This window comes from Pinus tabuliformis, chromosome Q (assembly GCF_031772625.1).
Source record: "Pinus tabuliformis cultivar Carrire ecotype Pingquan chromosome Q, CPIR1, whole genome shotgun sequence".
In the NCBI taxonomy this organism is placed as follows: Eukaryota; Viridiplantae; Streptophyta; class Pinopsida; order Pinales; family Pinaceae; genus Pinus; species Pinus tabuliformis.
In genome coordinates this window covers 861,778,954-861,802,644 of record NC_142296.1, presented here as the reverse complement: position 1 = coordinate 861,802,644, position 23,691 = coordinate 861,778,954, and the positions used below count along the sequence as shown (strand labels likewise).

At 37.0% G+C, this 23,691-nt stretch overlaps 1 protein-coding gene across 7 annotated transcripts in view; it reads right to left on the bottom strand.

Moving 5' to 3' along the window:
- The window catches only part of LOC149222262 (putative membrane protein YBR220C), a 464,638-nt gene that overhangs the window by 5,751 nt on the left and 435,196 nt on the right, over positions 1-23,691 (bottom strand). Inside the window, exon 11 of one of the 7 annotated variants that reach the window (XM_089385342.1) lies at positions 2,491-3,842. The exons of 1 other annotated variant lie outside the window; for it this stretch is intronic. In XM_089385342.1, coding sequence (XP_089241468.1) covers positions 3,474-3,842 — 369 coding nt within the window. In that variant the 3' untranslated portion in view covers positions 2,491-3,473. Of the gene's footprint in view, positions 1-2,490; positions 3,843-6,275; positions 6,472-23,691 lie in introns of those variants that run through there. 5 more of the 7 variants (XM_089385340.1, XM_089385338.1, XM_089385337.1 and 2 more) reach the window with 5 other exon arrangements.

Here is a 23,691-nt window from a genome sequence, read left to right as displayed (position 1 = left end):
ATTCTATGATTGAAAATTTTCCAATTTTTTTGTATCTTTAATGTTATGTTTGAAAACAATTAGAATTTTAGCGATCTTTAGCGTCATGTTATTATATGTTTAACAATATGGATAAAAACTAATAGAATTTAAATGTGTTTCAGATCACATTATTTTATCTTTATCGTCATTACTAAAATATGTTGAAATTATACTTACAAAAGAAAAATGTTATTCTACCAAAAAACATTAGTGTGTTTTTTCTCAAAAACAACTGTTTTTTGTACATAAAAATTCGGTTTTACTGCTATTTTTTAAAATGTTGAAAATTGACCCTAAAAAAATCTTCGTTCCAGTATCAACACCTTTCGTTTTCAGGGTGTTTTTTGCACAAAAAAATTGGTTTTCACTGCCATTTTTAAAACACGTTGAAAATTTACCCTAAAAAAACCATTAGTCCAATATACACATTTTTCGTTTTTAGTATTGTTTTTCATGTTTTTTTGGGGTGCTTTTGCCAAAGCTACCATTTTGAGTTTATAGTTCCCATTTCAAAATTTACATTGTTATTTAACTTCACAACTTTATTATATTCATTTTATTAACGTATATCACATTGAATGAATAACATAATAAATATATAATGAGGCATGCATTTATACTCTGTTGTGTTTAAGGGCGTCTATGTCATTCCCTGTTCCTGTGGGACCCCTTATATTGGTGAGACTGGTCGCTCTATCAATCAACGGATTAGCGAGCATTCAGCTGACTTGAGACATGGTAGGACCAAGTCCTCAGCCTTGGCTGAGCATGCGGGGAAGACTATGCATCATGTATGTATAGAAGAGGCTCAAGTCATTGCCAAAGTTGCGCAGTTTCACCATCGTAAATTTAGAGAGGCCCTGGAGATTGAGAAGAGGCCGAACAATCTTAATAGGGATGATGGCTGGAAGATTAGCAGTTGCTGGGTCCCAGCCTTATCTTCCTAGCCTCCTCATTCCCCTTTCGTTAAGTCGTAGGGTTTTTGTCTTCCCTCTCCTGAAGTTTTGTTTTTTGGCGGTTGGTTCCTCCTTTCTTCCCGGGTTTTCTCCCCGTTAATCCTGGTATTCTGCGGTTTAGTCCTATGATTATAGGGGGTATGAGTTGTGAATAGGTTATTAATTAATTTGAATAAATATTGATTAATTAATGAATATAAATTATTAATTGAATTAAATTGGGCCATTATGTTTATATGGTAGAGATTATTATTAATAAATATATGATATACCAATTGAGTTAGTTAGTTTTATAGATATACATTTATTGATAAACATGTACTTTAATGTATTTACCTAATTGTAACTAAAGTCTAAGAATAATAAAGATTTAACAAGAATACTATTGTTTGCTTTAATATTTATAAATTACTAAGTAAATATAGATAAATATAAATTACTATATATAACTTGGTGTTTAAATTCGAATGGGCCATCATATTTAAATAATAAATAAAAATAAAAATAAATTAATATATTTTACCAATAGATTGAAATAATTATTGAATAATTATACAATTACCTAATAGTAGTTTAAGACTATTTGTTTATATTTAAATAATGTTGGAATAATAACAAATATAGATTATTTAATTATTTATTAATTTATTGACCATTATAATAAATATGAATTATATAAATATTATATGCTATACCTTTTATTAAACATAGTCATTTAGTTAACAAATGAATTCTTTTAAGTTTAGCTAATAATAATAAATTATATATTATTTGGTTTTAGATATACATATACATTTATTAACAAATGAATTCTTTTAATATATTATTTACCAAATTTAGCTGTTTTCTAAGAATAATAAGAATTTATTATATATTAGTGGTTTGACTTTGTCCATTAGGTCAAAATTAGCCGTTGGCATTATAGCCGTTGGAGTCTTTGCACGCTCTATTTAATCAAGCTAAGACGGATTAGTTCTTCAACTTGTCCTGACGATGAACCACACTGGTTGGTTCGAAACGCGTCGACAAAAGATTGGTTATGTGATTTTGCCGAAGAGTTTCTGAACAAGCTTGAATGATTATCAAATCTTAGATCAAAATTTCTATGAAGGCTTAGTATAGTTAGAAAAACAATTCATAGTGAGTTTAAAATGCCCCCAAACCTTTTAACAAGTGAAAAAGTAAAAGCTTGGTAAGTAAAGTGATTTCAAATTTATTGGATGAAATAGAGACTATAAATTTATTGCCTATTATTTAATTAAAATCAAACCAAAGTACAATATTTCCCCATATACGCTGAACTGGAGTTATCTTCTGAAATGCTTGCATGTTTCATATCCAAGTCCACAAAGTACAATAACTTTCGTTAAATGCCCCTAATATAAGTTTATAATTGAAAGTGAACAACTTATCTATAATTATAGTGAAATTTAGACACTAGAAAAATAATGAAAATACGATTACTTAAAATACCAAAAGTGGTTAATATTCTATAGCTAGCAAATAGCAATATAGCCATCCCATAGTTGCAAACTGAACCATATTCTCTTTTGAGAAGACGTAGCATGTCTTACATTAAGCGAGTTAATGACTCAGGCATTTTATTGAATCTATTGTTCAACTTATAATACATGGGTGCAAATTGCTTCAGGTTGCATCAAGATGTCTATCAGCTACTGAGAATACCTGACCCAAAACGAAAGAAATTCAGTAAGGTAAAGAAACGCGTTTGAGAGGAGAATGTGTCTAGCATTGCAAAATTACACTATTACATTCCTTGATAGTGCCATCAATATCCATAAAGCTCTTGCAAAGTGCACCTCAAAGGGGAGTGCAAGGAACGCCATTTCATGCCGTGGAAGCTTTTGATTCCACTTGTAGGCTCTCTTAAGATTTATGCTTTCCACCTCCAGAAATCGTTAGTAACTCACGTAATTGGCACATATGTTTCTCCTAGAATTTGCAATATGTCTCAAGGGATACACATAACCCTATAAGATAGGAACGGCAAACTTTGGCTAAATCTATGTTATTAAACCTGGACAATTCAAAGCTTATCTGAGCTGAACTAAAACTTCGGAATTTATGTAGCAGGCCCATTTATTATGGGCTCACTAGTTCAGTTGCACATAGAGCACTCTTTTTAAATGTAATGTCGAAGCATGACGTATTGTCCGTGAAATATAGAAAGAATACGTGTATACATTTGGTACATCTCTTCAAATTGCTTCACTTGTGATGCCTTGTTCTAATTTCATATTCCCTTAACGGGAGGCTTTTGTGTAGTATAACAATCGGTGCAGCAAGGCACAAAGGGAAAATCCTGTAGGTGTTATTCAAAAAACCACTTCTGGACACACGATCTAGCTGAATAAGTTCTGATTTCTATCTGAATTATGTGCTCAATGTGAAAACAAAAGTTAAAGTTATAATGCTACGACAATAACGTAACTTGTTGATTTAATGCCTATAAGGCATTTGTTACAGTTCATTATATCATGCTCGCCAAGAATCAATTCGTACCATCTCAATTTCGTGCAGTGTTCTCACACAGAAAATTCCAATGAACAAACCGACTGCGACCATAGCCATGGAAAGGGGATAAAATCCATCCAAAATTGTAACACATGTCCCACCGGCATCTGTACATGGATTGTCAATGGCAGGACCTGCTTTCATTGGGCAATATAGTGAAGAGTCACCGTTGGATGGATTTGGTCCAACACATTGTTGGAAAGTTAGAAAGTCTATTAACAAGAAGACAAAAAATTTAGGCCAGGCAAATCCAAAATTGGCCATTGTATTCAGTAAAGTCAAATATGTTCCACCCATTGATGAATCACTGATACCAGCGAAGAAAGTGCCCTGAAACTCAGAAAATAAGGACACATTATTAGACACCTCTAGGTTATGGAAGCAATGTTTTTAAAACTACCTCTTTTACAGTGAATATTTTGTCCTTGCCTCGCTGCATGGAGTCAAACAAATAACGGAACAAAACAGGAGACCGAAACTAAGAAGAGGAAAAATAGAAGCGGGCAGTACAAAGACAAGTTTCACATTCATTTCACCAATAATGATAAAACTTCATTGGCGTTGCTAGCACTGGCCCTTAATTTTATGTCCATTGTTGAATGTGGGTTTCACTTGATGTTGTAGATTTAGAGTAATGGAAATAAAAAAAAACTTCTGTGTGCCACAGCAAGTTACAATCTCATATGGGCACAAAAACAGCAATACAATACCACATACAAGAATAGAAAGCTCCAAGAGATCAAGTATATAGGCAGGAGAACGTTGTATTACATGAATATGAAACACTCTTAATTGTATTCGCTATTTATAGAAGTACAAAATTGGCAGAGATTGCTAATTTTTGAACATGTTACCTAGGGTTACAATTAAAACATACATATTTTGGTGGGTGATCAAGCCTCCTACGAATTGTGTATAATGAGATGAGAAAAATCATGCGAAAAGTGTAAATTATAATTATGACACATGCAAGAACAAGGTCCAGTGGGAACTTAAGGACCAAGTCCCATCAATTATTCCCTGCTAAGAGGAAATCGTCCCAGATTTCTACTTATGGTACCTGCTTTACAGCAAAGCACAACATGGTTGGTAGGAGCTATCACTGTAACGGATTGCACAGAACACTAGAAGGAGAACCAGGCATGTGCAATCGATAATGTTTGGGTGGAAGAAGAAATGGACTCCCTGCAAATGAACAGTGCTCACCATGGGCTGCTGAAGGGAAAGTGAAAAAGTTATAACCTGTACGTCACTGTGGGAGGGGAACAATGAATTTTCAAAAACACCCCTTTCCTGGTTTTCTTGCTTAACAATTTGTAATCCACGTGGAGGGGAAGAAAATGTGAGCTGTTAGCTTTTACCTTTCTTGTGAAGTTTGTAGGTGTGGAAAAATCTACCATAATGTGCCCTTCTATCAAACTAGGAAGACTTTCTAAGAAGCACGTCATAACCAGGTTATTATAACCAATCAAATTGGAAATTTGGGTTCTTCAGTCAGAACCGGTTATTCAAAATGGAACAACTGGGTTTGACCTAATCTATCCCAAACCAATGAAAAACTGATCAATTTCACTAGTTCTGACAAGTTCCATACCAGCACAGCCCCAGCCAAAAAAAGAGAGAGAACCAAAAATAAAAACCTTAAACCTAGCCTAAAACCTAATTTTTATCTCTTTCGAATGCCTCCTGTCTATTTGCCTCACACGCTTCACATTCTTCATTTGTGAACTTAGGTTGATTTTGAATGGTTCTTGTGCTGATCCAAATTGCTTCCCAAGCATAATGTAGAGGATCTAGTTTCAGATGATTTTATTGATGTAGTATTATTATTTTAGACATAGATACCATTTAAAGCATCAATGATTATGTATTTTGGTTTAGATATGTATTGTATTCTATACTGTTTTACTGTATTCAGCTTTGCAGCCTATATGCATGAGAAAACTTTGCATATTTTGCGTCTAATAGTCTGGATGTACATGAATATATTTTCTTAATAAAAAATTGAATATTTGATGCACGTTTTGGTTGACTGGTTTTGTTTTGATCTTTTTCTTGGTTTCATTCCGTTTTGGCATTTGGGATTTGATTGGTCAGGTTCCAGTTTCAGTTCTGATACCGTTGATCACAACAAACCAAGGATGTGATATCACAATGAATTAGATCAATGAAAAGTCAAAGTGGTTGATTACCTCCAGGTGATAGTTGTGGATGAGCTTACTTCCTTGACATATCCAAGATGATATGTTTGTGGATGTGACGTGGTAGGGAGTTGGAGTGAGTTGATCAACTATTGAGAAACCGAGTTCTTTTCAATGTCGTTGTCCATGATCAATTATTCACACTTCTGCCAAATATGAAAAGTGGAAGTGAACAGATCTTTTCACTAGAGACCAAGATACTACAAGAGCACCAACAAAGTGTTGGAGATACAGGGATCATGGAACTCAAGTTCATGTGTGGGATCTTCCATTACCTATTATAGTTTAGTAAGGGGAGTCATGGCCTTTTTGGCTTGCAAGGTGGGACATATATCATTGGTGTTGATTTTCTAGTAGCAAACAAGACTAAAGCAATTTTCAAACTGATAACTACTTCCAATGATACAATTTGACTTCTTTAGTGCATCCAAATCAATAAGCACTTGAAAATGTCAACCATTAACTTTAGTAGAGCAATAGAAATCACAGTAAAAACAATGAAACAAGAGACACCAGAATTTCTTGGTACAAAACCCCACAAGGGGGACAACCTGGTAATCTTTTCTTATGAGAGAGAGCTCAATTCATCAATTGTACATCAGAATATTCCAGTCAAATTGCCAATCTTTGACCTCAATAATTGCCAAGTCAAAACCAGTCCAAAGAGAGAAAATTCAACGAACTGCTCACAGTCCAAGTCTGAACAAGGGGGGCGAATTTCGTCCTCAGGCTGCTGGTCAAAGGGTTGGAATTCGGTCCTGCAATTTCCACAGAAAGTTCAGTCAAACCTCATAGTTTGACCTGTGGTCAAACTTCAGTCAACGTCCCAGAACAGAGACAGGACTTCAGTCAACGAACAACAGAATATTTGGCCTCCAAACCTCAGTCAATAGCTCAGTCAAACAACAGATAATCTGGTCAAGTCAACGCTGGTCATCAAAAGTCAAAGCTTGCTGGTCAACACAGATAAATCCTCTTCTCCTTCTTCGCACATGTGAACAAATCTCCTTGTGATTGGTCGAATGATTATGTTGTGATGTGATGCCAAATGAGGTCTAACGAATGCCAATTTATATGTGAGTCAAGAGGTGGGTTTTGACCTCGGGGTCAAACCCCTTCATGTGGTGGGGCCGACTTGACAAATTTAGGCCGACTTGAACAACTGGAAAATAATGATTTCTCCTTTGATTTAGACAATGCAAATACCAACCACAGTTACCATTTTTCAAACAATTGGGATGTCTATACCGCCTATGATAAGAGTAGTATGTGCACTTCCCTTAGCAAGTAGGATTGGTTGTCTCTTGAATAAAACCAGTGTTCAATAAAACAAGATATTTCCACATAGAATGAACAACTTAAGAAACTAGGAAGCCCAAATAGAGGGTCTATTTGCAATGATTTTGCACAATATTTACATGCACAAACAATATGGTTGTTTTCTTCGCTTCTCAGTGTACAGACTCACTTGATGAGTTATGACTAAAACAAGGGCTTCAAGAATTGACAAGGATGGGCCGCTTCCTTTAAATTTGAACCCCAACAGAACCAATAAAAATAAAATCGAATTTAAACAATTTTAATTGAAACTTTTAAGGTTTGCTTTAGTGTTCATGTTCACCATAAAGTTCAGTGAATTTCAACAAACAAGTTCATTTTGGTTTTGAGTTCCTCCAATTCCAAACTTCAACGTTGAAATTCACCAAACTTGGTGACTTAGGTTGGAGCCTATGATGACACATTGTGATAATTAGCGTTGTATCAAACTTTATGAGAATCCCATGTTCCATGACAGGTCCAAGCATATTGAGATTAGGTATCACTTCATTAGAGTAGGAATTAGAAAGGAGTAGTGAAGCTTCAACATATCTCCATGATGAGTAGATTGTAGACACTCTCATCAAAACCCTGGTGAAAGGAAAGTTTATGTTTCATAGGGACAAGTTAGGAGTGGTACAAAATACCTTCCTCACTAAGAGGGGGTGTTGATGTTTGTAGCTCAAGCAAGTACTTCTGCATGGGTTTGAGTGTCTAGACATGTGAAAGTCACCTAATTACCCTTTAAACTTAGCAATTACTTTAAATTACTTTAATTATTAAAGTAATTTCTCTTTATGAGAAAAAGTAAGTTTAATCTAATAAAATGCAAAGGGTATTTGCATTAGTGGATTAGATAAATCTCAACCATTGATCTCAAGTGAAGTTTAAATTTAATCTCAATCATTAATCACTTTGGAAATTAGGGTTGAGGATTTAGTCATAACTCAAACTTATAAAAATAACGTTGGGCTAAGGGTGATGACACATTAGTGAGCACAATACACAATGAACACTAGGAGATCTCAACAAGGGTGGAGAATTACTTTCATCCTGACATCAAGTCCAAGGGATTAGAGTGAAAGTAGGTAACAACGAAGAGCAGGAAACCAAATACCTAGATATCGAAGGACAAATTTTCTAGGCAGTGGATCATGCAATGTGAAAATTTACAAGTCTAATTGCAGCAACTAGAAATCTATTCTTCTAATCGTAAATTAATTATGCAATTTATTTGCTACAACAAATATCGAATAAATCACTCTGCAATTTTTCACCATAAAAATACTGTGGAAAATAAAATTTTGGGAAATTGAGAAATATGTTAGCACACACACATAAAAATGACACAGTTATTTTTGGACAAATTTCCCTAGAAGAAGCCAATGTGGAAAAACCGGTGCAGCAACCGAAGGTTTTATTATTATGCAGCAGTGAGAAATTTTTAGTACAACTAGATGCCCAAAAATGGCAATCCTCTATAAGATAAACTGGCCACAAAAATAATAGTGAGACAATTCTTGCCACGCCTGACATTGATCCACCTCCACAACTAGCACAAACAAGTCACACCAAAGCCCCTGCGTCAACTTCTACGCCAATGCTATGCAGATCCTCTTATGCTCTACCTAGAAGTTGCTCTGATCAAGTCGTCTGCCCAACACAGCCTCTGAGAATGACTCGCTAGCCCCTCTAGAAATTCTCCTGGCCTCCAACAATTGAATTGACCCTCTGTTTGGCCAAATCAAACTTTGCCTCTAAAGCTTCTGTGCAGGCCTTGTGCAGCCCCACTAAAGAAACTCAACCCTCTTGTAGCTGACTCTTTGGAACTAGAAAACTTCCTCTGGACTCACTCTCTCTACCCCTCATTGTCTTTGTGTCCCCTCTCTAGCTCAAACTTTTCTCTCCTGAATCATTGCAACTAGGAAACGCATCCTCCAAGTGTGTCATCCATTAACCCCATCGACCTCCTCTTATAATCTCCAGTTGAGACTTCAATTGCAACGATTGAATCTTAATCGATGATTTAGATCATCTCTAAGTTGATCCATGTGAGTTTTTAGAGAATTCTCACCTTTGTCAATTAATTCCTAATAATTAATCGATTTCCCTAAGTTAGACTTAGGCATATTTTAATTATCGATCAATTAATTTAATTGAGTTGTTTCTCGGTGGAATTTATAGAAACAATTTCTAGGTTTTAGATATCTCCTGTGTTTTAGTCTCTCCACAAAGTTTGAGTCTAGAACACCACTCGATGCTACAAAAACTAACACTCCCTCTTAGTGAGGAAGGTGTTCTAGTGCTGCACTGCTACAACACCCTGTCTCTGCATCATCCTCCCATACACGCTGCTGATGTATGACAAATGTAGCTACCTGCCATTATCCATCAACTATTGCGCTAACTCTGATTAATCTGCCACTGACTGTAGTTGAACCATGTTGCATTTGTGCTACTGCTGACAGTTCTCTATACAGCCTGTAATGCTGCCAACTTTGCATCTACACTGCAACCCAACTAACACTCCTTGTCATAGTTATTGTTGTTGCTGCAACTACTACAACTGAGAAGTATCCAAAAATTTGAATCAATTGAGTCTGTGTTGCAACTATCTCCTGAATCTCTAACTGTTACTAGCCTCTGCACTGTCCACTGGGAAATCTACGTTGTTGTTGACTCTGCACTATGGCTCCTGCACTGTTATCAATGCTACTCTGCGCTCAACTTTTCACTGTAACTAGTCTGCAACTATCACTCTGGAATTCACTGCACCAATTGTCATTGATCCTCCTGCTACTGAATATTGTGGGCCCCTGTAGCAAGGGTAATGATCCATGTGAGGAGTAAATTGCAACTATTGCTCCTCTATGGACCCTGCTCAGCTCTGCACGACTCTGGGGTCTAGAACTTGATGTTTCCCAACCTCTCTCCTAAAGGTATAGCTACATACAAAGCAAATTGTTCCTCCTGCTTCTCCTTCTTGTCCTTCTTCCTCTGAGGACACTAAGTGTAGTAGTGACTGAACTTACCCCACCTGAAGCATTATCTTGGACAAATCCTTCTTCTTCTTCTTCTCGACCTGCAAGCCTTGTCCTTGATTGGGACCTTTTGCTTTCCCTTTTGATGCAAGGGCCACATTTTCTTCCTCCTTCACACCCTTCAATCCTTTGCTGCTACTGTCGCTGATGTAGATCTTTACTAGAGCTCGCCTCATCTCCTCTTGTGTGAGATTTGCCCATATCTGGTCCCATCCAGGCAACTAATCTCATCCTAGAATGCCCTGGACGAAGGTCTCCCACTCCTTGGTGACACTATTGAGGGCCAAACACAGATGTTTTATAGGTGTAGGCGACTCTCCTATGGCTGCAAGCTCATCTTGGATATCTTGAATTCTGGTGAGATAGGAGTTGATGCCTTCACCCTTCTGCATTCGAACATTCCTCAACTTTCCCTTCAGGAACATCTTTCGTTGCTTGCAAGGTGTTGACCACTACGTGTCAACTACCCATAGTAGTACACCCCCTTTTTTCGCAAAAGGGATAGTGCTTGATCGACGTGTCTGTGCCATTCAACTATCATCATCAGCTTGATCGTGTTATGTTGTAAACCCAATCTGCATGTGTAAATTGTAATTAATCTTAGCAGATCTAAGTCATGTTTGTAAACTGCCTAGGCAAACCTAATTTTCTAGTGATAATCTATGTTCCGGAAGGTTTTTTGTCTCACTGATCCATGATCGACAGAGTTTTCCTTTAGCCTAACCCCAAAGTCGGAATGAATTTTGTCACTAGAATCTTAGGGGAATCCTAGTGTGCTTCGAGTCTATGTAAAAGTAATTGGAAATAGTCCTAATTATTTGGTTAGGTTATTACAAATTGCTTGATCTGCTAGATTATATTTGTGTCGTAGCGCTGGGTGGTCTATGAGGGTCTATGTTAAATGGGTTTTCCCCCTTGAGATGTAAAATTGTAAAAGTTATGATGTAAAGTTTTTTGAGGATTAGAAAATGTTTTATCCCCTCATAAATCCTAGGTCCTAGGTGATTTTTCCAAAGGCTGAGTTCGAGGGTCCAATAAAAATAATAAAAGATATAAATAATAATAATAATAATAAAAAATTAAAAAATTTAAAAATAACTAAAAAATAAAAAATAAAATAAAATAAAATTTAAAAATAAATAAATAAATAAAAATTTAAAAAATAATAAAATAATAATAAGTCAAAGTTTTTAGGAAATAAATGCAAGATTTTAATTTTTTAATATATTAAAATGCATTTAAAATTTCGATGGATGAGATTAAAAGAGATTTTGGTCCTCATCGATGGTCGAGATCATTTTGACATGGATCACTTGAACTAGCCGTTGGGAAATTTTCCTTTAAATAGGGTGTGAGGGGTCAATTGAGATCATTTGATCTGTGAGTCTTGTGCTAAAGAAAGCTCTCTTGTAATCTTTTTCTTGTGCAATAAAGAAAGACTTTGGGGTTGAAATCTTGCTAGTGTTACTCTTCTGGAGGTGCTGTAAGATGTTTTATTTTTCTGCATAATTTTATTTTCAGCCATTGATGATAGCTTGATGAAGAGTGATTTTAAACACAGGTATCTTGTTTGGTCGCTAGGGTTTGAATGGTAGTTAAATTTCTGAATATGATGGCAGGTATCTCCATTACGTTTGGATTTTAGTATCGTTTTCTCCTTCTTCGTTAATGGTTGAATTAAGCTGTGCAAGAAATCCTTTTTTTGAAGTTTACCGAGCGTTCGAGGAAGTTTTCGGCTGAACCAGCCAACTCCCGGATTGCATTTTTTGAAGAGCCCAGCCAGTTTTGATCCCGAGTTTATCATTTGAATTTTTCTTTTGAATGCATGAAGGGTTTTCTGAAGCATCTCATAGTAAATTTAAAATTATGAAAATATTTCTGTGGCATACTCACAAATCTGGCTATTTAGAGCTTTTAAACTGTGAATAGTGTAATTATTTAGCAGGTTTTAGGGTTTTTAGTTTTGTTTCTTGCGCATGTTGTTTCTGGGTATTCTGTTTTGCCATTGCAGGTTACAGGTCTGAGAAGAAATTTTTGTTTGAAGCCAAATCTTGGCCCTGGAGGGTAAGATCTAGCCTCATGATCAGTTCTTGCAAGGTTTTTTTGAAGAAATTTGAGACTCTCCAAGCTATCTATCTGCTGGGGTTTCAGTTCTGGCAAGAAAATTTACTTCAAATCTGGAAATTGCAGGGTTTTCATCAGAAGCAAAGGGAGTTGAAAAATTTTAAGGTTTCTGAGGAGTTTCAAGGTTTTCCAAACCATACCACTCATCTACGTGAAGTTCCTCATCATCGCTCCTCTGCCATCGACCCTTCTTCAAAACCTGCGTGAGACCCATCTTGCAACCTGCGTCCTTTGCTGCCTCTCACCTGCAGCCATACATTTCACCATCGCTCAAACCGCAGCCACAGCTACATTGCTACTCGCTCTCCTTCCTTTCCGCTACCCCTTCCTCACATACCTACGTAGTTCTACCTGCGTCTTCTCCTCCCTTGCTCCTTTGCCGCCGTTGAGCTCCAAATCCACATCAATCCGCATCAACCCTCGCGCATATGTTGCCAGTCAATACTCAATCCCTCTGCGTATTCGTTCCAGCGCCACGTTGCCATACTACTCAACAAATCCCTCGATCCCTCAGCCCTCACACTGCCAAACCTTCATCACAGATTCCATTCAAGCTTCTAACTCCTCCACGCAACCATCATTGCCTTTTGAGCCACCTGCGTGTTTCATTTTCTCTCCACGCGAACCCCTCATCATCGAACTGCTGATGCTCCATGTCGACGTCTGCCATCCTTTCATCCCTATCCGCAGTTCTTCATCCGCTCCCTCACAACCTGCAAAACAAACCCCTGCTCCACACATTCCTTCTGCTCCTTTCCCTATCCTGCACGTAGCCTTTGAACCCTCCACTGTCTGGACCTACACATGCACAATGCCAAAACAAAACATTCAATTTTCTTTTTATTATTATTGTATAGGTGCTATACGATTAGAGTTGGATTTTTTTTAGTTTGATTTCATGTATACGTTAGGTTTTATCATCTCTAGTCTTTATTTAGCATAGGTATTTTTATCATTGTGACATATGCGTATGGTGGTTTAGTTTTAGGATAGGTTAGATTTTTATTTGATTTAGATTTAGAACTAAGTTTTGTTTAGTTAGGATTTAGATTTAATAAATTTTCGTTTTGTTATATAGCTTTAGAGTTAGACATTTTTTACTTTTGATTTTATAGTTTTAGTTTTTTAGAATTAGATTCATTTTGCTTAATAAAAAATATAAAAAAATCATAAATGGTTTAAAAATAAAAAGGTTCCTTTTCATTTTTTTTGGGATCTTAGTTTAGAATAGATTTTAGCTTTATTTAGATTTTAGTTATTCAATTGATTTTTTAAATTTAGAATTTAAAAAATAAAAAATCATAAAAAGGATTATAGTTTTTTTGGTTTGATCTTAGTTTAGTTTAATTTTAAATTTTCAAATAAAAATTAAAAAAAAAAGGTTAAAAAGGATTAGGTTATATTTAATTTAGATTAGATTTTAATTTTATTAGGATTTTAGTTTTGTTTTATTTTTATACAAAATTTTATAAAAATATAAAAATATATAAAAAAAATAATAATTTTTTTTAAAGATTAACTAAAAATCAAAAATTCTTTTTGGTGTCTTTTGTGATATTTATGTCCCACTTCTCTATAGTTAAATGCACTTAAATGTTTATTTAAAGATTAGCTATTGAAAAGTGGTGAATCATTTTGTGGGCTGGTTAGCATTTGAATTTCATGGTTGAGTAATGAATTTTGATCTTTTGAAATTTAATTGCTAGAACATTGCGCATCTATTGAATATTTTGCATCTGGTGAAATTAATCGTTGCTTGGATTATATAATGCTCGTGACATGTTTGATATTTTGTAAATATTTTCAAGCAATTATTAAATTACTTCATAAGCAGCAACAACTAATTAATTACTTGGTTTTCATTGACTCCATAAGGCATTGGTCTTAAGCATTTAAAGATCTAAATCAAATTCTAAAATCGATCAAGTGCTTGTTTTCCCCTGTTGTGTCTCCTAACCCAATTGGTTCCCAGTTGGTCTTTCCTTTTCCCATAGGGTCTACCGCCCTTAGCCTGCTTCAGGGAGACAGCTTAAACAGAGAGATCGGGGATCAGGGTGACAACCCCCGGTCTTAGTGTTGTCGCGCTGCATGGACAATCTGTGCGACGACATTTTTTGGCGCCATTGCCGGGGACAGTTTTCTATCCTTCGCGTTTCAACGACATTCATTCTCCTCCTATCATCTTTATCATTTGAGCCAGCAACGACAACATTTTTTGGTGCCGTTGCTGGGGATATTTTTCTCGACGTTTCAATGACATTTCATCTTCATTCTTCTCATCTGAAATCCGGATCTTTTCATTTGAGCCGGCACGGCCAACATTCTTTGGCGTCATTTGATCTTTTTATCACCTTATCTTTCGTCATATCAGCAACTACCCTTCAATTCGTTTCTTGTTTGGGTGGCGACTCCATTTCTTTTATTTTTCCCAGACAAAAAGCCTCCCTCATATTTGCTTGTTTGTTGCTTTTTGGATCCTAGAATTAGATTCATTGTTCAAGTGGCGACTCCACTTCTTTCATCTCTTGATTTTCTTGAGCAGAGATCTCTTTCTATCATCCATTTGGTCCCTCATTATTCATCATGGATTATTCGTTTACCCCATGTCATTTTACTGATGTTCTCCATGATGTTCCAGAAGTGTCCATTTCTAAATTACCTTTGTTCTCGGGTGGTGATTCAGCCGCTGTTAGAAAGCATCTAGGTAAGTTTACTCGTATAATGATCATATATTGTAGATCTCCTCAGTATGATCATGAAGATTTCAAATACGTCTATTTGTCCTTTCTTAAGAAGGTGATGCTTTGAATTGGTTTAATAATTATCCTGAAGATTCTTTCACTTCTTTACAAGACATTGTCAATGCTTTTAAAGATAGATATGGTTACCCAGATAGCTCGCCTTGTGCCCCTAAAATTGTGCAACAGAATGAAAGTAATCTTATGAAAGGTCCAGTTGTCGATGAAAGGTTTCAAGACAATTCTTCATATCAGAATGTGCCATCCACCTTTACCATTGCAGATCAAATCCATGATAGTGGAAAAGCAGGGATAAATTCTAAAATCAATGTCTACAATGGAAGGGAAAATCAAAAGAAAATTATAGAAGAACTAATGCGGCTAGTAAAAAATATGGAGACCAATCAAACTAATTATGCCAATGATATGAGAACTTTATGCACCCACCTGGAAAAACGTGATAAGGAGATGGAAATCATGAAAATTAAACACTCTGATCACGTAACCGACATGCAAAGTTAGCATGCTAAGGAAATTGAGACCATGAAAGCTAATCATGACAGGGAAATTAATTTTATGCAAAGCAAGTTATCAGGCTTAGAGGAAAATATGACGATTATGGAACTCAATCATTCAAATCAAGTGACTGCCATGGAAGCAAGTTTTCAAGAAGAAATAAGTGCTATTTAGAACCAATTGTCAACTATGGATGATGAAATGACTATCATGACATTCAATTATAATACTCAGTTGGCTACCATGCAAGCAAATCATAAGAAAGAGATAAACTTTATGCAACATTGCTAGATGACAATAAAGGCAAAGGATGATAAAGTAATAAAAGATATGGAAGCCAATCAAATATGTCTTCAGAATAAGTTACTGACAATGGAAGAAGACCATGCTAGGGGAATCACTGCTATGAAGGTTGAAAACTCTAGTCAGATGGATGTCATTAAAATGTAGGTTCATAAAGTTCAACAGCGGTCAAAGGATGAAAGAAACCGGGGAATGTTAATAGATCAAAAGCCTCCTTATCTACTGCAACAGGCTCCATCTTATTATGATGTCCTTTGTTTCATTGAAAAGTGGCTAATCGAAGGTGACCTGGATAAAAGGGAAATTAATAATCAGGTTGATGCTCACGTGGTTAATCCACCTGTCATAGAAGATCAAGTTATAACTCACGACACCTGTGAGATTGATCCATCATCCTTGACAGGGCAAATGCAGAATGAAGAAAGACATGTCACACATATCTTACATACTTCATCTGAGAGCTTTGAAGCAAAAATTTCCACGTCATTGGTGATACAACCTGCCACAAAGAAAAAACACAAAAGAAAGAGAACGAGAAGAAGATTTGATGCATCAGACGGCCGCGAGCAGCGTGATTTTCGGATAGGAAAAGGTCCTACCGTATGCAAAATTGGACATGGCACATTCAAGAAGCAGCCGACGGATTTGTCTGAAAGCAGGCAAATGCTCAGTATACACTATATTGAACACATCTGATGCCATGGGGCATCCTCTGTATTTCTAACCCTACTCCTTGTTTTTTTCATTTTTGTTTTAGGATTAGATTTACTTTTCATGTTACTAGATAGTTAATAAATGGAGAGCTTATATCTTTCATGTGCTTAATGTTATATGATGATTTTTTGGATGGATGCTACTTATGTTTTGTTGTGTGTTGCGTGGATGCAGATTCTGGATTCTCACATTCCTACAATGCAGTAGTGTGTCCCCAAGTAGAGCCAGATATTGACCACTACATGTCAACTACCTATAGCAGTACACCCATTTTTTCACAAAAGGGATAGCACTTGATCGACGTGTCTGTGCCATTCAACTATCATCATCAACCTGATCGTGTTATGTTGTAAACCCAGTCTGCATGTGTAAATTGTAATTAATCTTAGCAGATCTGAGTCATGTTTGTAAACTGCCTAGGCAAACCTAATTTTCTAGTGATAATCTACGTTCCGGAAGGTTTTTTGTCTCACCAATCCATGATCAGCAGAGTTTTCCTTCAGCCTAACCCCAAAGTTGGAATGAATTTTGTCACTAGAATCTTAGGGGAATCCTAGTGTGCTTCGAGTCTATGTAAAAGTAATTTGGAAATAATCCTAATTATTTGGTTAGGTTATTACAAATTGTTTGATCTACTAGATTATATTTGTGTCGCAGAGCTGGGTGGTCTATGAGGGTCTATGTTAAATGGGTTTTCCCCCTTGAGATGTAAAATTGTAAAAGTCATAATGTAAAGTGTCCTGAGGGTTAGAAAATGTTTTATCCCCTCATAAATCCTAGGTCCTAGGTGATTTTTTCAAAGGCTAAATTCGAGGGTCCAATAAAAATAATAAAAGATATAAATAAAAAAAAAAAAAAAATAAAAATAACTAAAAATAAAAAATAAAATAAATAAAGAAAAAATAATAAAATAATAAAAAGTCAAAGCTTTGAGGAAATAAATGCAAGATTTTAATTTTTTAATATATTAATATGCATTTAAAATTTCAACGGATGAGATTAAAAGAGATTTTGATCATTATCGACAGTCGACATCATTTTGACATGGATCACTCGAACTAGCCGTTGGGAAATTTTCTTTTAAATAGGGTGTGAGGGGTCATTTGAGATCATTCGATCTGTGAGTCTTGTGCTAAAGAAAGCTCTCTTGTAATCTTTTTCTTGTGCAATAAATAAAGACTTTTGGGTTGAAACTTGAAATCTTGCTGGTGTTACTCTTCTGGAGGTGCTGTAAGATATTTTATTTCTCTGCATAATTTTATTTTCAGCCATTGATGATAGCTTGATGAAGAGTGATTTTAAACACAGGTATCTTGTTTGGTCGCTAGGGTTTGAATGGTAGTTAAATTTTTGAATATGATGGCAGGTATGTCCATTACATTTGGATTTTAGTATCATTTTCTCCTTCTTCGTTAATGGTTGAATTAAGTTGTGCAGGAAATACTTTTTTTGAAGATTACCAGGTGTTGGGGAAAGTTCTCGGCTAAACTAGCCAACTCCCGGATTGTGTTTTCTAAAGAGCCAAGCCAGTGTTGATCCCGGGCTTATCATTTGAATTTTTCTCGTGAATGCATGAAGGGTTTTCTAAAACATCTCATAGTAAATTTAAAATTCTGAAAATATTTCTATGGCATACTGACAAATTTGGCTATTTAGAGCTTTTAAACTGTGAATAGTGTAATTATTTAGGAGGTTTTATGGTTTTTAGTTTTGTTTCTTGCACATGTTGTTTCTGGGTATTCTGTTTTGCCATTGCAGGTTACAAGTTTGAGAAGAAATTTTTGTTTGAAGCCAGATCTAGGCCCTGGCGGATAAGATTTGGCCTCAGGATCAGTTCTTGCAGGGTTTTTCTGAAGAAATTTGAGGCTCTCCAAACTATCTGTCTGCTGGGGTTTTAGTTCTGGCAGGAAAATTTACTTCAAATCTGGAAATTTATTGCAGGGTTTTCATCAGAAGCAAAGGGAGTTAAATTTTTTTAAGGTTTCTGAGGAGGTTCAAGGCTGTCCAAGCCATACCACTCCTCTGCGTGAAGTTCTTCATCATCGCTCCTCTGCCATCGACCCTTCTTCAAAACCTGCGTGAGACCCATCTTGCAACCTGCGTCCTTTGCTGCCTCTCACCTGCAGCCATACATTTCACCATCGCTCAACCCGCAGCCACAGCTACATTGCTACTCGCTCTCCTTCCTTTCCGCTACCCCTTCCTCACATACCTACGTAGTTCTACCTACGTCTTCTCCTCCCTTGCTCCTCTGTCGCCGTTGAGCTCCAAATCCGCATCAACCATCACGCATATGCTGCCAGTGAATACTCAATCCCTCTATGGATTCGTTCCAGCTCCACGCTGCCATACTGCTCAGCAAATCCCTCGATCCCTCAGCCCTCACGATGCCAAACCTTCATCGCAACGTCCATTCAAGCTTCTGACTCCTCCATGCAGCCATCATTGCCTTTCGAGCCAACTGCGTGTTTCATTTTCTCTCCACACAAACCCCTCATCATCGCACTGCTGATGCTGCATGTCTCCGTCTGCCATTCTTTCATCCCTATTCGCAACTCTTCATCCGCTCCCTCACAACCTGCAAAACAAACCCCTGCTCCATGCATTCCTTCTGCTCCTGTCCCTATCCTGCACGCAGCCTTTGAACCCTTCGCCGTCTGGACCTGCACCTGCACAACGCCAAAACAAAACATTCGATTTCCTTTTTATTATTATTGTATAGGTGCTATACGATTAGAGTTGGGTTTTTTTTTAGTTTGATTTCATGTATACGTTAGGTTTTATCATTTCTAGTCTTTATTTAGCGTAGGTATTTTTATCATTGTGACATATGCGTATGGTGGTTTAGTTTTAGGATAGGTTAGATTTTTATTTGATTTAGATTTACAACTAAGTTTTGTTTAGTTAGGATTTAGATTTAATAAATTTTCATTTTGTTACATAGTTTTAGAGTTGGACCTTTTTTACTTTTGATTTTATAGTTTTAGTTTTTTAGAATTAGATTCATTTTGTTTAACAAAATTATAAAAAATATAAAAAATCATAAATGGTTTAAAAATAAAAAGGTTCCTTTTCATTTTTTGGGGGATCTTAGTTTAGAATAGATTTTAGCTTTATTTAGATTTTAGTTCTTCTATTTTGATTTTTTTTAATTTGGAATTTAAAAAATAAAAAATCATAAAAAGGATTTTAGTTTTTTTGGTTTGATCTTAGTTTAGTTTAATTTTAACTTTTCAAATAAAAATTAAAAAAAAAAGAGTTAAAAAGGGTTAGGTTATATTTAATTTATATTAGATTTTAATTTTATTAGGATTTCAGTTTTGTTTTATTTTTAAATTTAAAATTTTATAAAAATATAAAAATATATAAAAAAATTTTTTTTTTTGAAAAGATTAACTAAAAATCGAAAATTCTTTTTGGTGTCTTTTGTGGTATTTATGTCCCACTTCTCTATAGTTAAATGCGCTTAAATGTTTATTTAAAGATTATGTTGGGTTGTGTTATATTCTTTCCACGACTAACCTACGTAGTGAAACGGGGGTTAGAGGGGGGCGGTAGCCCCCCTTCGTTGCGCCGATTGCGCAGCGGGGGGGGTCACAGGGGGGGCGGCAGCCCCCCTTGTCCGGGGCAGCGCCCCGGGAAAATTTTTTTTTGGACCCTATATTAGGTTGGGCGAACCTACGTATGGTTTTGTGCATGATTTTCGCACATGGTATTGGACGCGATGGTTTTTCGGTCCATGGTATTGGATGCTTCGGCATGTATAAATATGTATTGTAACATTGAAAGGAACATAATGAAAAATCAAGCTGGTAGTCCCGGTTTTGGGATCCAGGGAAAAATCTCTGTGCATATGTGTTTTATGGGTTATGCTCTCGCATTGTTTATTTTCTTTGTTTAAGAATTCGTATGCAGATAATTTCTGTACAGGGTTAAAACCTACATTTGGTATCAGAGTTGTTTTGGCTTCAAGGGGACGCCTTTGTTGCTGAGGGGTTTCGCTCGGGCCTCTGGTAGACCCTGTTCAGTGGGAGATCTGCGAGATCGATTCTGGTGGTGAAAGAAGATGGCGAGCAGTGGAAAGATCGAGATTGAGAAGTTCAATGGTCAGAGTTTTGAGTTGTGGAAACTCAAGATGGAGGATCTATTGGTCGATAAAGATCAGTGGATCGCGGTAGATCCGGGTACTAAACCATCGGGAGTGACCGATGAAGAATGGAAGAAATTGGATCGGAAGGCAAAGAGCACAATACGATTGTGTGTCTCAGATTCAGTATTGCTGAATGTATCAGGGGAAGCTACGGCAAAGGCTTTGTGGGTCAAGTTAGGGACTTTGTACCAATCTAAGTCTCTGGTGAATAAACTGTTCCTGCGGAAAAAGCTGTATAACCTGAGGATGAAAGATGGAGACTCGGTGACAGAGCATCTGAATGCGTTTAATACTGTGGTAAGTCAATTATTATCTGTTGATATTAAAATTTCAGATGAAGATAAGTGCATCAGTCTATTGTGTTCTCTACCAGATTCGTGGGATAGTCTGGTTATTGCAATAGGTAGCAATGCAACTGCTTTGCAGTTTGATGAAATAGTCTCAGCCTTGTTGACGGAGGAGATGAGACGGAAGAATATGGACAACCAGAATGGTGATGCCTTGTCTGTACGAGGACGGTCCCAGAACAGAAACAAAAATAAGTCATCGAGTGGGAGATCTAAATCTAGAGGGAGATCTAAATCTCCAGGAAAACCTACAAAGGTGGTGTGCTGGAAATGCAGAAAGGAAGGGCACTTCAGAAGGGATTGTAAATCTAAAGCTCCTGATAAAGGAAAGGGATCTGATGATGCTCCTTCTGCAGAGGCGAAAACCACCTCAGATGAAGGTGGGGATGTGTACTTGGCTTCTTCAAGTACACATGTAGATCATGAGGCATGGTTGATTGACTCAGGTGCATCCTTTCACTTCACTCCCCATAGAGAGTGGTTCTGTGAGTATGAGAAATACGATGGTGGTGATGTCTTCTTAGGAGATGATAGGAAGGCTAGAGTCATTGGTCGGGGAAAAGTAAAGTTGAAGTTGCAAGGTGGAAGGGTTAGAACACTTCCGGGTGTTCTACATATTCCTGCATTGGCCAGAAATCTGATTTCTGTAAGCAAGTTGGATGATGCAGGTGTAAAGACGGTGTTCGAGAAAGATACCTGCAAGATGGTTCGAGGAGCACTGATATTGATGCGGGGAGTCCGGATTGGAACTCTGTACAAGCTGCAAGGTAGCACTGTTGTTGATGGGTGCAATAGTTCTATGGTTCCTGAAAATGGAGTAGAAAATCTAGTGGTCTCTGGAGAGAAGACCATGTTGTGGCATCAAAGGCTTGGACATATTGGAGAGAAGGGCCTTCGAATACTTCATGGTAGAGGTATGGTAGAAGGTATGAATGATAGCTCTCTGGATTTTGATTTCTGTGAAAATTGTGTGTATGGGAAGCAGAATCGAGTGAGTTTCCCCTCTGGTGGTAAGAGGACGAAACAGATATTAGAGCTTGTGCACAGTGATGTGTTTGGACCTGTGAAGGTTCTATCACTGGGTAAGTCTGTGTACTATGTATCATTCATAGATGACTTCTCAAGGAATACATGGATATATTTCCTTAAGAAGAAATCTGAAGTCTTTGACAGGTTTAAAGAATTTATGGCTCTGGTGGAAAATCAGACAGAGAAGAAGATAAAGGTGCTGAGGACAGATAATGGTGGAGAATTTTGCAGCAAGGAATTTGAAGAATTTTGTAAGAAGTGTGGTATAGCACGGCAGAAGACTACTCCATATACACCTCAGCAAAATGGAGTCGTAGAAAGAATGAACAAGACGTTGATGGAAAGGGCAAGAAGCATGCTCAGTGGTGCCGGGTTAGGACAGGAATTCTAGGCAGAGGCGGTGGATACTGCACGTTACCTGATCAACAGATCACCCTCATCAGCGTTGGAGGATAAGACTCCACAAGAAGTATGGACTGGTAAGAAACCCTCTCTTTCACATCTGAGGGTATTTGGATGTGATGCATATGTACATGTTCCAAAGGAGTAACGAACCAAGTTGGATAGTAAATCTGAAAAGTGCATCTTTATTGGGTATAAGGATGGTTTAAAGAGTTATAAGCTTTGGAACCCAGTCACACGGAAGGTTGTGTACAGCCGAGATGTGGTGTTCAGAGAGGTAAAAGATGTTATTCAATCTGAAGTCCAACCAAAGGAACCTGAGAAGATAGAGTTTGAGCCAAAGGAGGAAGAATCAGACTCTGCAGCAGAGGAGGAATCAGAAGATGAAGAGCCACAAACTCCGGCTGTGAGAAGATCAGGTCGAGAAAGAAGGCAGCCAGAAAGGTATAGTCCATCTGCTTTCAGTTCAAATTTTGCTTTGTCTGTTACTGATCAGTGATGATGATCCCAGAACTGTGAAGGAAGCAGTGGATTCAGAGGATGGAAAACTCTGGAAATAGGCCATGGTTGATGAAATGGCATCTTTGCACAAAAATGAGGCTTGGGATCTGGTAAAGTTGCCGGCTGGAAGGAAACCCATTGGCAGCAAATGGGTGTTCAAGAAGAAGACTAATGCAGAAGGAAAGGTGGAGAAATACAAAGCTCGGTTGGTAGCAAAAGGTTATTCCCAGGTGCCGGGAATTGATTTTGGTGATATTTTTTCTCCTGTTGCCAAGGTAGCTTCTATTAGATTACTTTTATCTGTTGCTACTGCTTTTGATTTTGAGGTAGAATAGATGGATGTGAAGACAGCATTTCTTCACGGGGATTTGGAAGAGGAAATCTACATGAGGCAACCTGATGGCTTTGCAGTGAAGGGTAAGAAAGAACTGGTATGCAAGTTAAAGAAGTCTATGTATGGGTTAAAACAGTCACCAAGGATGTGGTATCAGAAATTTGATACATTTATACGGGGACTTGGCTTCACCAGAAGCAAAGCAGATCATTGTGTGTATTTTAAATTAATTGGTGACCGTGTTATTTATCTGGTCTTGTATGTGGATGATATGTTGCTGGTTGGAAATGACAAAGAAATTATCCAGGATTTGAAGACCCAATTGTCCTCCAAATTTGACATGAAAGATCTTGGTGCTGCAAACTATATTTTGGGCATGGAAATTAAAAGAGATCGGGCAAAGAGGAAGCTCTGGTTAAACCAGAGGAAGTATGTCGAGACAATACTGCAGAGGTTTAATAT